Source organism: Temnothorax longispinosus, chromosome 2, assembly GCF_030848805.1.
Source record: "Temnothorax longispinosus isolate EJ_2023e chromosome 2, Tlon_JGU_v1, whole genome shotgun sequence".
Lineage (NCBI taxonomy): Eukaryota > Metazoa > Arthropoda > Insecta > Hymenoptera > Formicidae > Temnothorax > Temnothorax longispinosus.
The window spans coordinates 1,498,737-1,515,557 of record NC_092359.1 but is presented as its reverse complement, the minus strand read 5'-3'; the positions used below and the strand labels follow the sequence as shown (position 1 = coordinate 1,515,557).

At 35.0% G+C, this 16,821-nt stretch overlaps 3 protein-coding genes across 5 annotated transcripts; 2 read left to right on the top strand and 1 right to left on the bottom strand.

Moving 5' to 3' along the window:
- Positions 1-7,548: 7,548 nt before the first annotated feature.
- On the top strand, positions 7,549-9,315 carry Mrps17 (mitochondrial ribosomal protein S17). Its single transcript, XM_071770503.1, has 4 exons — positions 7,549-8,534; positions 8,631-8,747; positions 8,894-8,970; positions 9,074-9,315. Exons 1-4 carry the CDS (start codon positions 8,409-8,411, stop codon positions 9,249-9,251), a joined length of 498 nt encoding a protein of 165 aa, XP_071626604.1. The 5' UTR covers positions 7,549-8,408; the 3' UTR covers positions 9,252-9,315.
- A 9-nt stretch (positions 9,316-9,324) lies between these two features.
- On the bottom strand, positions 9,325-14,017 carry Fcp1 (RNA polymerase II subunit A C-terminal domain phosphatase Fcp1). 3 transcript variants are annotated; one of them, XM_071770486.1, is made up of 7 exons: positions 13,595-14,017; positions 12,837-13,140; positions 12,487-12,731; positions 11,498-12,398; positions 11,259-11,426; positions 10,891-11,143; positions 9,325-10,286 (listed from the first exon to the last, which is right to left on the bottom strand). In XM_071770486.1, exons 1-7 carry the CDS (start codon positions 13,834-13,836, stop codon positions 9,943-9,945), a joined length of 2,457 nt encoding a protein of 818 aa, XP_071626587.1. In that variant the 5' UTR covers positions 13,837-14,017; the 3' UTR covers positions 9,325-9,942. The 3 variants fall into 3 exon arrangements, with proteins under 3 accessions (XP_071626587.1, XP_071626589.1, XP_071626588.1); XM_071770488.1 differs by having other exon boundaries at positions 12,837-13,156; positions 13,595-13,736; XM_071770487.1 differs by having other exon boundaries at positions 12,837-13,148; positions 13,595-13,736.
- Positions 14,018-14,163: 146 nt separating this feature from the next.
- Positions 14,164-16,772, top strand: LOC139808469 (transmembrane emp24 domain-containing protein). The gene is made up of 4 exons (XM_071770500.1): positions 14,164-14,301; positions 14,879-15,275; positions 15,767-16,113; positions 16,216-16,772. The coding sequence occupies exons 2-4, from the start codon at positions 15,149-15,151 to the stop codon at positions 16,363-16,365; spliced, it is 624 nt and encodes a 207-aa protein (XP_071626601.1). The 5' UTR covers positions 14,164-14,301; positions 14,879-15,148; the 3' UTR covers positions 16,366-16,772.
- The last annotated feature ends 49 nt before the right edge of the window (positions 16,773-16,821 follow it).

The following is a 16,821-nucleotide window of genomic DNA, read 5'->3' as shown; positions in this document are numbered from 1 at the left end:
GTATTTTAATATATTGTATTAATCATTAATTAAAATATATAAAATTTAACCTATTAATTATAATAAATAACTTTTGAATATAGCCTAAAATTGAAGACATAAATTAAAATCAATAAAATACTACGATATTATTTTAGGAATGTATTTAAAAGAAAAAGATATAAATATATAATTAATTTTTATGAGAATTTGAATTTATATCGAGAAGACATACCTGCGACTAATCTAGAATAATTCAGAATTTGTATTTGAGACTGTTCTGAGGACTAGAGAAACACTCGTTTATTTTGTCAAAATAAATATATAATCGAGTTAAGACTCTACATTAGCTGAACATAAACCTACACTTACTTTTTAATGAAATAATGAATATATATAATTAAATAATATACATGAAACATCGTGTGCAAGTTACCCGTGAGCAGTAGCAAAGAACCAGCGGCGCGATTCCGTTCCAATGTGAGCGACTAGTTTGCGATTTCCGCGATACAGTGGCGCGTGACTGCAAAAGTCGAATGCGCGATTACGCTACTTATATATTTTTTTTCGAAAATCGCCGTTCTTTTTGTTCGCCACGGCTAAGAGATTAGTCTGGACGGGGGAGGTATCGATTCACTCTTACATAAAATCTCCCATATGTTATTCCCGTTCGTCATTAATGTATTATTCTCCCAGATTCAAGGCCGCGCTTATGCAAGCGGCGAATCGTTCGATCAATTCTCAACTTGATATAGTCACTAATACTATGTGCGCGATAGATTTTATCCGTAATACCTCAATTACGGTCATCTCTACGGTCTATTATAGCTACGCGACAGGAGTCAAGTACGATACTATCGACACATCTTTATATTCGGACCTTGATCTCTTGCCCGAGTTTATTAGCCTTTCCAGTTCTTTAGTCTTTGCGGACCAGTCGAGTATCCTTCAATACCCGCGTAAATATTAGTACTGTTGCCGTATATTGCTCATATTCTAATGCAGAATTTTTAACATTGCTGTAACTTTATTCGATTCTATGCATATAAGCTTACAATTAGTCACCAAATTGCAACTGCAGAGTCAAAAGTGTGGCGATAAAACTAGGTACCTCTCTACAAGCAATTGAGAGAGAATGTATTTATCATATATCGACATATCAGTCCGTACTGGTATTGTAATTATACAAGGCAATAATAAGGCAAATTATATTTCATAAAGTTTTATGATTATACAAGATTACAATTTACGGTTCTATCAGTGTCCGTGCTCACTTTGCTTATATCCTTTGATGTGGCAGGTAGCAAACCTTTAAACAATCGTTTACTTCATAAAGCGATCAGCTTCACACATCAAGCTGCATATTGATGTTTCTTCTGCATCATGAAAATATCACTGTATAGACTTGAATGGCTAGGCTGCACCGCTTAGGACCGGTTTTATCAATGTCGGTTAACTGCAACCACACGATTCAGCAAAATCTTTCTGCGCCCATGATACGGCCGCAGATAGAGAAGCAGTCACAAGTTAAACTTATACGGTTAATCAATAGCGTTGAAACCGGTCATGTATAATATACGAAATAACTTTCGCGAATACGAATAGAAGGAATGTTCAAAAGGTAAGAACTTTGCTGGCACCACTTTGATTGCACCACAATATTACAAATAAGTAACGCTCTTAGTTTTCGATCAATTTTATATACGAATGGATTTTACTTTAAGAGATTGTTTTGTAACTTTACTTTTATACATAATTTTGTACGTAATATATACGTATATAGGTTGATTCTAGTAACTGGGCTCTAGATAACTTATAATACTGTTTTAAGTTAAGATAGAAAAAAGTAATAGAGGAAATCTTTCATCGTTTAATATACGATCTATAAAAATACATTCTGTGATTATATTTTTTTAAATAATGCACTTGCAAGATGCAACTACATTTTTTAATGGAATCATATACTTTTTTAGTTCAAATCGATTTTTCTCTTTATTCTATGTATAAAATTGAGAATAAAGTAATGGGAAAGATTTTTTCTTATGAGATATCATGAAAAATAACATGTATTCGCAGAAATTCATTTCAGAAAATAACTTGAAAGAAAGAATTACAACAGCATGATATAATGTAACTAACTTTAATAATATTATGATAAACATTAAAAAAACGAGATAACGAGATTATCTATACCTACTATTACCTGCTATAATTCTATTTATCGTTACATAAATATCTTATGTTAAGTTGTTAATTAAAGAGCTGCTGGTTATTTAATTTAATCTCAGGTGTCAATATAAGATTACAAAATATTAATGCTTATTTATTAATTATATCAATTGCTCGTACGAGGTGATACGACGCTATCTCGTTTATATTTCTTCCGAGAAATATGGCATGGCGACGAACAGTGGGCGAGTCGTCGATGAAAGGCGTTAAACGGGCTGACGCAAATCTCTCGAAACTTTCCGTACGTAGGAGAAAGGTCCTTTGTCTGCACTTACCCGTATATCCAATGCTTCAACATTGAAGGCGTAGAAAAGGCGGATCGGAAATTTGTAGAATACAATTCGAGCCTGCCTATTGACATTTTCTGATATTGTCGTGAGAACATTTAAAGCATGTTTCTATCTTTCTTTTTTCTTTTGCTGAACGCGTGGGATAAAGAAATGCGATATTTATGAATAGCTCGAGTCTTCTTAAGGTGTGATTCGAAGTCCGTCAAACTATTTTATTATATTTCGCTTAAATATTGTATGGATGAATAAAATAACGCGAAGTTCAAAAGGAGCGATGCCGTCTATTTTGACCAATGTTAAGTGTCTATATATAATTTGGATACTGTGTTGGATAACCACTCCGTTTTAAGGTGCTGGCTACCTTCCAAGATCTTTATTTCTTTATATAGATCCAATTCTACTTTTTTATAGACTCTACGACTTTGAACAACGTTAAGACCTTTAAAAATTGCAGTCGTCCTTTGCAGATATGTCTAGACAAGAAAAGATCTTTTAAAGTGTTGCGTAAAAACTTTTGATCTCTGCTCTCTATAAATATCTTGTACTTTAAAAGGGTTCGGTTCTTTATAACATTCTCTTCTCAACCGCTGTTTTGTATAAAATTGCTTCTGTGACCGATGCACGACTGACAAGTTCCATCTGAGCTAACGTTTTAACGTAATCTTCATTCGACTGTATCTAAAAATCTAATGTTAAATACTTGCCAAATATATTTATGTCACATATTCATAATTTATCATATGTATAAGTAAAATCGACAAAAATAATCACTACTTTAGTGTTATTTGTCTACCTGGGTTATACATGATAAATGAAATTTAAGTAACACTCCACAGAGTATAATCATCGTAATTTATTTTATTCCACGGTTGCTTAAAATAACTTAAATTATATAAAGAATATTACTCCATCAACTAACGGACTAATTCTACTAAATAATTAATATTGAATATGTACCTATTACGTTAATACAGATTAATACACATTATCAATATAGATATGTATTTATTTGAAACTTGAAATAAGTGGAAACATTTAGATCTTAATAGAAGGAAAGGGATGTTTCAGGGAAAATCAAACGGTGCAATGGTGCCACTAGCAATATATGTATATTAGATATACACAGAAAAATAGAAGTATTAAATTAAAACTTATATACTTATAAGAATTTCAACTTTATATTTTAACTTTTTTTCTTGGTTGACTGTATAAAGTGACTTTATTCAAGCAAGTTTTCTTCGTTTAACGCAATATAATCTCATTTCAAGATTTCTACGTTGAACCTAAAGATATTTTCAAATCAAGAATATTCTTTTTTTCCTATGTATGTACATCTCGTTACATCATTAACAAAAAAAAAAGTAAAATATATGATTCAATCGGTAAACTTGCTTCGTGACGAATTTATGATAAGAGGCGGTTGTAATTTCGTCATCTGCAATATAACGTAACATTTGATGAGGCAAGATAAACGGCTAATCTTATCAACTAACGGCCACACCACACAACTTTCCTTTCCCATTGATACTCCTTGAAGACGGCTGGTCAGGCGTTTCTCAAGATATTACGCACGTGACGAAGCCGAGCCCCGGTCGAGCCTCCACGGAAGCGAGGTTCTTATTGGTCGTCCCGCTCCGCTTCTGTATCCTGTTAATAACCCGTCAATGTTGCGTCACAGACCACATACTGTCATTATGAATTTTTTTTTTTTATATCACCGCGTAAGAAGGACACGCCACAGATAATGTTCGGTAAAAATAATCGTGACGGGCTACCTGCTGAACATATGAGTCCGTTCGAGATCTACCTTGAAGAAGAAAAAGAAAGAAAAAAAGAATAACAGATACATAGACGAAAACTTCGGAAAGTCCAAATTGCGCGAATCTCCTCTATTATCAAAAAGGATTTGAGGTACTCGTAGGAAGATACAGACGCAATTACGTTCCGAACTTGGCATGCAGAGATTATATTAGGCGTGATTTAGTCACTACGCAAAAATATCTGGACAATGATTCATTTCGCGAGAAGCACTTCCAACGAAAGGGCGGCGCGGCTCGGCGCGGCGCGTACACGCATGATGAAATTTCCCGAGTAACGTGCATCGATTCACGCCATCATTTTCGTCTACGTGATACCGATCACATACAGATATCTCCGGTAGGCCCGCTTTACATCTTGATAAAGACCCTTTCGCTCCTCGCAAAAAAAATGTCAGATAATCCCACGGATCTCCCGTAACGGCCCCACCATTGCCTTCCACGGTGTATCTACGATCACGATTATCGGTGATCGTAATGTACATCACTGCATTACGTCGCTGATAATCGACCACCGTCCTCTGTTACCAACGAACTACATTGGCGTGGCTAAGCTGAGAATCCAATCCGGAGTAATTTTATATATATAGATTTAAAGCCGGATTATAATAACGATACTTTCGCAGGCAAGGTTGAAAATTGCACATGACGATAGGACGATGAGATTATTCGAGCGCGATATTTCTTTTTCGCTTTCGATTTATTAGTTTTTGCAATTTGTTATAATTTTATAATCGCTATGTTTAACATAGAGCGTATAAAGTAGAATTTTGTAGTATTTTTATTTACTGGTGGATATTTCATCCAATACTGTAATTATCTACTGCGAACGATATTGCTAAAGTTTCTTAGTGAATCGCTCATTATGTTTAACTGCTGATAAAATGAAATAAGTATAGAAATAAATAAACATAATGTATTTGTCCTTGCTACTCTAAAGTAGTAGAGAAACAATTTTAAGCTTGAACTTACAATACATATTGCATGTTTTCTTCGCAAGTATCTAATATAGTAATTTCTTTCTTCCTATTTTTTTCTTTTTATTATGTATATTTATGTAATTATACGATTATTATACTATTTTTATTTTTTATATCTTTATAGTTACTTCATATTTTATTAGATATTTATAAGGAGACAGAAATTATGTTAAAAATAAAGCAATATTGTTACGTGAAAAAAATTCCGTTTCGCTTAAGTATTTAGCTTCACTAAGCGATGACCTTGAATATTACGCAAGTGATGTTTAATATTTATCTTTTATGCATTATTTAACAATATACTAACAGAAACGAACATTTCGAACGAACGAACACTTTGGATATTTTGTCAGTTACCACGAGAATTTTTTATGGCGTCTAGAACCAGGTCGATTTTATCATCAGCTTTCGTCATAGCCAGGACATTCTCCGTGTCTATTTTTATTTATACTACGCATTAAATTCAGAAGCGAAGATGTACACATGGTCACATATGGTTACGAAAAAAAAAATCACTTCTGATTGGTGCTTAGAGTAGCGATTAAATAAAGCTGCTTGTGCGCAAATTAATTTGCGTAAGGCTCGTAAATGGCGCCAATGGGACCAGCCAGAACGTGAAGGTCATTCCGGTCAAGCAGGGGCTCGTCGCGTTCGACCAATCCGCAATGACCACCGTAGAACGCCTTTCAATCAAGAATGTGCTCACTCGCATGGTAACAGTGGACCTCACGCGATCACGCGAGTGGAGAGTCAAGTAACATCGAGAAATTCTTTTGACGTCAAAGACGCGTGAAATTCGGCCAAGAAGGCACGTGACAGAATGCGCCGAATTGTGATATTAGCAAAGAAAAGAAAAAATAATAAAAATTAGCGAATATGGTACAGAAACTTATTCTTTAAATATTGTATTATATGTAGAATTATAACTTTAATATCGATATCGTGATTGAAATTTGAACATTTTTAAACTTTTTATTCCAAAAAAATTTTAATTCTCTTATTTATATCTATAAATAGAAAATTTACATAATCAAAAAACAACTATTTAATCAAAACCATTTCCTAATCAATATTTTTTTGGAAGATATAAGGTATGTTAAAGTAAATTCCTTTCTATTCCGCATTCGGTACTCAGTTTTATCTGGTTATATCTTTGATCTATAAACAATTAGAAATTTTTGTTGGACTACTTCCAATAATAACTAATATTATCAAGAAATAAAAAATTTTTAAATAATGATCCATTAGGTAATTCCCAAGTTTTCGTAAAATACAATTATATTTTGTAGGAGAAAGAGAGAGAGAGAGAGAGAGAGAGAGGAGACATTTTTAACTTTTTTAAAATTTCGTAAAATTTATTTATAAATAATCAATTGAAAAATGACATGTATTTTTAATATAAAATAATTTAGAAGAGGCGCTTGTACAATCAATAATTAAATTTTTATAATCTAAATTGCAAATCTTACCAATCACGTCATTTAACATTTTTGTAAATTTCTCGAAAAGAGATTTTTCGAAACAAAAATAATCTGCAGTAACAAAACATTTAATGATACTTGCAGCAACTTTAATCATGATCTCTATAATGAAAATTAATTTTATAAATTTTGTGATTAGTAGGTATTAGTAAATTTAATATGTAGATCAAATATAACAGAGAATTTCGCACTAATGTTTGTAATACGCAAATTTCTCAAAATCATGAAATGTAAATAAAAGTGCAAAAAAATGCAAATAAAAAAATAGATCCACATTGTCTTTTAATAATTCATAACATATTAGTTGCTTTAAGAATGGTTAATTCTTCACCGTTTACTACAAAGAATCAGGGTGATAGATATGAAAGATCAGGAATATATAAATCATGTATAATAAATTAATATTTCTTTGATCGATTGTGAGTTTAAAAAATATAAAAACCGTTTTCTTAAATATCTATTATGTTATTAATTAATATGTGTCTATTTTTTATTTCGTGATTTATTTCCATATATCAGCGTTGCACAAAATGTCTAAAGCATGTTTCAATAACAATTTTGTGTGTAAGAATTATAGATATATATTATGTGTATTATATTTAAAGATTATTTCTACAAATCCTATAATAATTTATTCTACATAAAATATATATTTAAAATAGATTATGTACAGACTAGAATTATAAATATATTCGATTTTTATTCGAATACTAAATAATCAAATATCCAAATAATTTTTAATCCAGAATTTAACTGGTGGTACTACGTTAATTAGTAAATAGTTCATAAAGTAATTAGTAAATTACATTCGTAAGAAGATTAGTGTCTAGATCATAAAACCGCTTTACGTTATGTATAACAATGCGAAATATAATTCCTCGTCAAAAATGCATCTATTTATTAATATATTCTAATATCTTTGTTAAGACTATTATGTTATTCGTGGTAATCTCCATAAGAACGTAATCTCGCAAATTACCAAAGTCCGAAAGTATATCGTAGGATGTAGATCCTGCCTGTCCACTGTTATCCACGTTGGACTTGAATGTACACACAGTGATTAAAAAATCAGAAAACTACTAATGTACACACAGTGATTAAAAAATCAGAAAACTACTAATGTAATTAGAATTACAAGATCATATTGCAATCGTGTATGTTATTTGTTCATTGAATCGTGACTCTTATTATTAACATTTCTTAAAATGGAACGTTTAAACACAATTATTATTAATTGTTTGGGGAGGGTCTGAGACATGTAAACCTTTATACTAAATAAAAATATTGACATATTGTTTGAATCTTGCTATATAATAGGTAAGTCAGTTAGCTTTGCTTCTAATTGCTCGATCATAGTATAATCAAACATTTAGGTACATGTTTTGTCCACATTGTCAAGCTAAAAAATAAAGCTTATTATAAGAGCTGTAAAGTTTATTATAAAAGCTTGTGTACATTAAAAATTGTTTTCTGACTTTTCGTCTGTACTCACTGTACCGTACAGTTACGCTCTTGATTATAATAATTATTAAAATAAAAAGTGATGTTTACATTTTTTATTTGTGTTTCAAATATTGAACTGATAATACATAAGCAGTTAACATTTAACAGTTTAGTAGTTTCCGTTTGAAGATGGCCGCGAAGAGAGCGAGTAAGACCGTGTTGCGGTATTTTCTGGGCACATGTGTGCCTTCGTCGAAGCAGAATGCTGCCAAAGTGAGAGTACCACGATTGGAATTCGATAATTACATTCACATGGTTAATATATACACATATATCTGTCGTATATCGTGCAATAATATTTATTTGGATAAATTCCTAATTGAGGTTATATTTCCTCCTTTTGCTCAACAGTATTTCAAAGAGAACAATTTCGTTTATGCTCATGATCCGGAGAAGCTGTGCAAAACCGGCGATGTGATTTTGATAAAGACACTACCAGAGAAATTAACGCGCCTGATCACGCACGAGGTATGGGTTGTTTTACGCAGTAATATTTGATTACTGCCATAGCGATGCCGCGTTACGAGAGAAAGATTAAATTCTAGCAAATAAACTTTGATAATAAACTTGATAAATAATTTCTGTATTTTTATTAAATCTAAAAACTTGTGTAGGTTGTCGAGGTGGTATATCCTCTAGGCGATATAGTAGATCCAGTCACAGGAAAAGAAGTTGTCGCAAGTAGATATAGGTATATAATATACGGTTAAATATTTCACATGACTACCCTAGGAACGTTTATGACCTGTCTAAATACATTTAAATCTTCATTTTATATCTCTTTGTAAAATTAGGGAGGATATGGAGGAAGAGAACATGTTATATGGCAAAGAAGATTCGACCTTTGATTACTCGAAAGCACCACGAAGAGGAAGACTGGAAGGTATACGAGACTTCACTCATAAGAAGAGTTATCTAAAGTATTACGAAAATCCTGATGACCCACAACCAGACACCGTTCCGTCGGTATAGAACAGTACTTGTACTCAGAAAAACTTGATAATTAATAAATTGTAAATATTCAATGGAAACTGTACATTGCAAGTTATATGTACTACAAAGTTTTATTCTCACATTTTCTGATACATTCTGGGATTTCAATACAAAAGCTTGCTTGTGATCATCAACGTTAATGCGATAGCTCTAAAAATATTAGAAAATAAATTTCTCATTCTCTAGTATTATACATAAAGATAAAATCGGTTTTCGACAGATTCGCTCGCATGAGAAATATCTCGCAAATATGTTCAATGGCACATGTGTTATTCACAGTGCTATGATACTATCCACAAATTACTCTTTTAAAGAAGAATAATTACTTATATTTATCTTTCACGTAAGGCTAACGACTGATCATGCGCTTATATGTATATATGTGCAAAATTTGAAAATTCAATATAGAACCATTGTTCGATATAGAATCTTTTTTTTTCATCTTTATATGTTCTCTCGTTTCATAATTTAATTATTTCAATCTACTCTTTTCAAATCTTTAATATTTCTATAATATCTTACTCTGATTTTACCAGAGTACACAAATATGTAACGTTTATTATTATTCTCAATAACCCTGCTTCGGTTATCGAACTTGAAATTTATGAATAACGCAAAACATCCTGAGAGTGAATTATCCAATAGTCAAATACTAATATTCAAATACATGTCACTCAGAAAGGAACTCTCTTTCAAGTGCAGCACCCAACGCATTCCATTCTCTATCATCTTCGTTATCTTCCTCAAGATCGTCCACAGAATCTTGTGAGTTATCGCCTAAATCTAAATCATCGGGTAAATCTCCTCCTCTCCTAAAACGCGCAACAAGATCATCGTCATCGCTGTCGTTATTATCATCGTCATTGCTGTCGTTATTATCATCGTCATCGCTGTCGTTATTATCATCGTCATCACTGTCACGATTGTCATCTTTATCCTTCGAAGAACCTTTATCAGAGCTGCCATTGTAAACCTTTCTCTTCTTCCTTTTTGAAACACCCAATTCACCTATATCTGTAACATAAGAAAAGCTGTGTGTGTTTAATCTTGTAAGTATAAAGTTATACTCGAAAGTTATACTTTTTGATAAGTTAAAGTATATTTTTTAAGTAGCCTATAATTTATTTAAAGAATCATGGATAGATATCGGGTAGCTCAATGTTAGAATAACCGCCTGTAAAACAAAAATCTGGGTTTGATTCCTGGTCTTGACACTCTGCACTGCATACACAATATGAAGAATTGAATGAAAAAATATTCCATTCTGCCTGAAGCAGTCTACAAAATATAAAATTTAATTCTCGTGATATCATAATAAACAAATTACGATAGTGTCGTTCCTTGGAGGATAGAAATTTTCAAACAATAGATAAATTTTAAAAATAAATTTGATCCTCTAGAATGGGCAAGAAGCTTACAACTTCTTCCCGTAAAAATGGTAACTGTAATGAAAGCAATTTGGAAACTATGGTCCATCTAGGACACTTTGATGTAATAAAATAAGATACAATTTTAGATGTTCCAGTATGTGTGTACACGTATCCTGATTTTTTAAATTAAAGAAAGAATTGCATCTGAATCTTGTCGCATATTACAAGTCGCCTAAAATGGGCTTTACCATTCACAGAATCTTCAGAATCGGAACTCCGACGACGTATCCTCGTACCACATTCTTCCGCATCTTCCTCGTCTTCGAAAATCATATCTTCCATGTCCTCGTCTACTTCCTTATCCATAAATTCGATCTCCTCTTGAGTGAATGACATTAATGGATTAATAGAGTTGGCAAAAGAGTTTGTACTGTCGCTTTCTACATCCTCAACGCGTTCCGGACTACTACAGTGCGGTGGTGGTACTCTTGATCCGCGTGCCTATGATACTTCATGTTTATTATTAATGCCGAGACAACGTACGTTTCAAACAATTATCGTAAAAATAATTGCTCAAATAACGTAACTTAATGTCGCAAAATTGTGGCATTTATACCTGTGACGTGAGAGGAAACAAGCGCTCATCCACATGCTCCCAGCGTTCTGCGCACGTCCACAACCAATCCGAATTTACGATTTTAATGTTTGCAACTTTTCTAGCCGCGTTTGCTTTCGCTGTACCTTTTCTAATAGCAACTAGATGCGTAGTTTTCTCTGTTAAATCCTGACAAAATTCTGTTGTTATTTATAGAAATATAAAATATAAATAAAAATATCAAATATCAAATTCGTTACTTGAGTCACTTCCGCTCCGAATGCTCTCGCGACTTTATATGCGCGGCTTTGGTGAAGCTTTTGATGAGTGGGTATCAAGCCGCTAAAAGTCAAGCATAATCCTTTCAGAACTTGAGAGCGCACCCGTGGGATTATATCCCGCAAAGATTTTCGAGCGTTCTCTTGGTCGTGCGTAGCGTAAAACTCTGTATGAATTCTCCGAAGAATATCTTCCAGATATAGTAGATAATCATCAGCATCTTCATCTATTATGTTATTTTCCTTTGGTGTCGCTTGCTTACTGTCTTTATCTGTTTTCACAGATGGTGCAACTTCCGTCACTTCCTTATCAGTTTTATCATCTTCTTTCGCAGTATTAGATTCAACACTGGATTCAACATCTTCTTTAGCATTCGCTTTGGTATTTTCATCTTTCCCATTCTTCGTTTCTTTCACCTCGTTCTCAGTCTTTTCGTCTTTCTTATCTTCATAATTTGTTTCTTTCACGGAGGGATCCACAGAGGAATCCATAGAGGGATCCACAGAGGAATCCATAGAGGGATTCACAGAGGGATCCACAGAGGGATTCACAGAGGGGTCCATAGAGGGATCCACAGAGGGATCCATAGAGGGATCCACAGAAGGGTCCGATTGTTTGGCTTCATTTAATGGTGTCTCAGGTTCTGGTGCATCATTCTTATTATCTTTACTTTGCGAATCATTTGTACAGGATTCATTTGCATTCGCCGGCTCCGGCAAACGTAGTGCATCAGCCTTTTCCAAACCTGGTGGTGCATTAATGTTTCCAGTGTGACGGAAAAAATGATAGGGTTTAACCTGAACCAGATTTCCACACCCTTGCCACACGTCTTCCCTATCGTCTATAATACATACTAAGTCATCGCCACATGGAAATAGAGCTCTGCAATAAATAATATAATACAAAATTAATCTTTAGATATTTATCCCTATAATAATATTACGTAAAATTTAAGATAATTTATAAATACTTGAGATTTGCAGTTTTAGATGCTGGATCGAAACATTCGTCTCTAGAAAGTATCCTGTGCGAGAACAGAACTCCATCCTTATCTAACAATGACGCAACAGTGTGCGCATAAATTCTTGCTCCGAAAGTGCAAATATGTAATTCATACAGTCGGCTCATTTCCGAGAGAAAATGCCGGGTGTTTGGTCTTAATCTGGTGTGATACCACGGAGAGTTCGGCCCGTACAATTGAAAATGGAAAACGTCCTTAAAAAGAAAAAACATGATCACATTTGATTGTTTTGCAATAACGCTCACAATTTTGATAGTTTTTGTGGAGAATTATATCGGCGTAATAAAATGTCAACGTACCTTCAAATTAGGTGGAATATTATCGTTTGTGGTATGAACGATTGTTTGATCAAGATCCACAAGTAGCACTAACTTTCGATCCATTAAAAGACGTTGCTTATCCTCTTTCCCAATTTTCTCTGCTAATTCCGGACATACTTTCAGCTCTGGTATGCTGTGCACCATGGGCACGCTGGCCTGAGATACTCCGGCCGTGTTTCCATCCTTGCTGGTTTCTTGCACCCTCAAGTCGGCCCCGCATTCTGCGCACAAGTCTATCATCACAGTGGGATGTGTACACCCTTCCAGTAGAGCTATCACTTGCCTGGAACACTAACCGACTATGCAGATATCACAAAATTCAAGTATATTTTGAATAAATGACACAATACAAAACTGCTTCATTTGAAAAGGTATATTTTCAAACACGATATAATTATTATCTAAAATCCTCATGTCATAATATTGAAAATCAAATATTTGTTTTTAAAGATATACAATTTTTTTCTACTTTTAGAAATGGAGCAGTAGAAGACGCTCTTTATCATTTGACTCAAAAACTGAAGATCTGTCAGTTTACGCTATGGATACAAGTTTAAGATCTTTGAATCTTCACAGAATCCTCGTCTAACGCAAGGTAAACAAAAAAATATATACATATTCTTCGTCCGAAGACGCTTAAGAGTTGGTTATTTTGCAGATTTTTGAGCATGACGACGCTACGACATGAGAGTCCACGTAACTGTCATCCAAACAAAAACTGCGGGAAGGATGCATACCCAGGCTGGATGACATCACCCTCCTTGACCAGGAGCTGCTTGACGCGGCCGAAACTCGTTGCCCGCAGCTTCTTCTCGGGCTCCTTGGCCTCCTCGTCGTCGTCGGCGGCGGCGGCCAGCGACGCGTTCTGGTATAACAGCAATATTCTGCCCGCTGCGACCATTGTGTCCGAGCGTACCCTCCATTTCAGGATTTTCCCGGGCGACCCGTCCGACGGGAACGTGACCTCTATCGTTGCCATAGTCGCGCGCTCGCGCACATCCGGAGCGCAAAGGGCAACGATAACGAGCGAGTCGGCGATCGGCCTCGGAGCTCGGAGCCCCGGGGATGTTGTCGTTCCTTCCTTAACCTTCCTCGAGAGAAAGAGAGAGAGAGAATCGTTTCTGCGTTTTTGCGCGGGAGACAAAAACAACGCGGGACATAAACACGACCCACGTCAACATCGATCGAAAGACGCGAGCGTGCTCGGGTTGCATGCGCATAGAAAGGGGAAGGAGTAAAGGAGATGCGTGACCGAATGTGATTGGCGAGGTTCTGTCTTGGCGATCGCGTGGACATGAAAGATAGATGGATCGGCTGCGGGCAGCAGACAGCAGGCTGCGCAAAAAGTTTTTGTAGTTCTGGCGAGGTATAATCGAGCGGAAAGGAAAACGCGGTCGGGGCGAAATGATTGACAACGTTAATTGCAAGATTAATATTATTATTGGTAAATCTGAAGAATCAGTGGCCTCCTCACCGATTTGGCTGAAACTTAACAATATTATGTAGTTTAATTTAATTTAATCGGAATGAATAAAGGGGCCGATTTACATTAAAACGTTCCTGCCGTGTCAATTTATAGATTATTTTAATTTTAAAATTTTTTATTTCGTCCAAATCGGAGATTCCAGGCAAATTTTCATCATGATTCGAAGAGATCTTAATATTTGAAATCGTTATTTTAGAACTTTTAGTATTATTTGCTTTTATTTTTACATCACTTTCGAGTTGAGTGATTTCAAACAAAATAATTGAACTTTATACACTCTTCTTTTCGAAAGAAATAGGACGTGAAAGGATTAAATTGATCCCTGTATCTTAATTTTGAATCGAATTTTTCCACTGAACCAGATATTTTTATTTTATAAATCAGTTTACGACTTTTAATTATATTTTTAACAATTATAGTTATTATTTAGTATTTTAATTGAGAATAAACTTACTTACCAACGTTAGATATTTAAAAATATAATATTTAATTTAATATAATTATATAATTATATCTCGCTGCATATAACCAACAGATCATATGGCATCATAGGTGTCCAAATTTGACATTCAGAACTTCAGCCAATCGGAGTCCACCGCTACCAAGTCGCGTGACAAGTTGGCGACCCTCTTTTAAAGGGCCTCTCGTCTCCGAGTTTGATACGTGGCGACGTGAATACGTGGCGCTGCGGTAGCAACATGCCGCTGTGAAGTGCGAACTGGCGAGCGATCGGTGCGTACGGGCCACGGGGAGATAAAAGCATATGTCATTTTTATGATTGTACGGTAAAATTCGAACGAAGAAAATGAGGTGGCTCAGCTCGTGCGTATTCCTCGTCGTATCTATCGTCAGCGTGCGTTGCTACTTCATCACCGTAGACGCCCACGCCGAGGAATGTTTCTTCGATAAGGTTGAATTCGGCACCAAGATGGGTTAGTTTTCCTACTGCGTTTCGTCACTGCCGTGGCAATTTAAGCGAGCGTTTTTTTTAACGACGCTGTAATTTATTAGCGCATCCAATTTAGATTAATCCTGTCATTTGTTTTATCAATTGCTACTTTGTCGATTTCTTTACTTTTTTAAAATAATTGCTACTTTACCGATTTTCTTACTTTTTTTACTTACGGGATTTTTATACAAATTTTTGTATAAAAACACAAGTTCTATTTCATGAAAATTTATCTATACAACAATATATAAATTTTACGTAATATATGTTTGAGATTATTTTACTTTATTTTACCCTAGATGTTTTACTCCGCTGATTGTATGCCAAAGTAAAGTTAAATGATCATTTAATTCTATCATGTTTGCTTAAAATTTTCTACTTTTTGCTGTTATTGAGGAAATTACTATTTTCAAAAAAAAACAACTAAATTTTAAATCAATGTACGTTTCTATCAGGATGTAATTTTGTTTACAGGCCTCACATTTGAAATAGCGGAGGGTGGATTCTTAGATATAGATGTCAAGATAGTCGGCCCTGACGGTAGAATAATCTACCAAGGTGAGCAGGAGAGCAGCGGGAAATATACGTTCGCCGCGCATACCTCGGGTCTTTACACCTATTGCTTCAGCAATCAGAAGAGCACGATGACGCCAAAAGTGGTGATGTTCAATATGGACATTGACGAAAATCGGAAGCAAACCGAGGATAACGCTGGTGCGGAGGGTCAGGATGGCGATGCCAATCATGGGAAGTTAGACGACATGATTAAAGACCTGAGCACCAGCTTGTGGGGTGTGAAGAACGAGCAGGAGTACATGCAGGTACTAACGGAGAAGCAAGACGAGTGTATGCTTCCTCCATTGATGTTCCAATTTGCCGATCCGATCTAAACGTTCACGAGCGTCTCTTGCTTGATTTTTCAGGTCCGCGATCGCAATCACAGAGCGATCAACGAGAGTACCAATTTCCGCGTAGTGATATGGGCGTTCTTCGAAGCCCTGGTACTGGTCTGCGTGACGGCAGGGCAGATCTTTTACTTGAAGCGATTCTTCGAGGTTCGGAGAATCGTGTAACTTAGGATTAACTAATGATACACTCCGTGAATCAATTGTACATTTTTTCTATGTAATTAAATTATATATCTCATTCGCGATAAGTCATCGCTACGGTAAATGCGCTCCACCACTTTGTCGAGGTCAGACCCAAACTGTACATCGGTAGCATTAAGGTATTTCCTACGTCTGTAAGATTTCTAACAAACGAGGAATTTGTAATAGGGACGTGATCGAAACCCCGTTGCAATCGCGAACAATAGTGAAAAACGATGGAAAACATTAAAAAAAGTGAAACATATGTCTGTAATAACGGGAAAAAATACACGTGCATCTTTCTGTAATTATCCGTTGTTGTATTCGACTGGCGATATGTATATCCATAGTTCCATTTTACATTTACTTATAAAACATGTCTTTAATTAGCAGCTGAAAGTTTATAATCTTTGTCAATCGTCCTTCCTGTCGCGTGTGTTT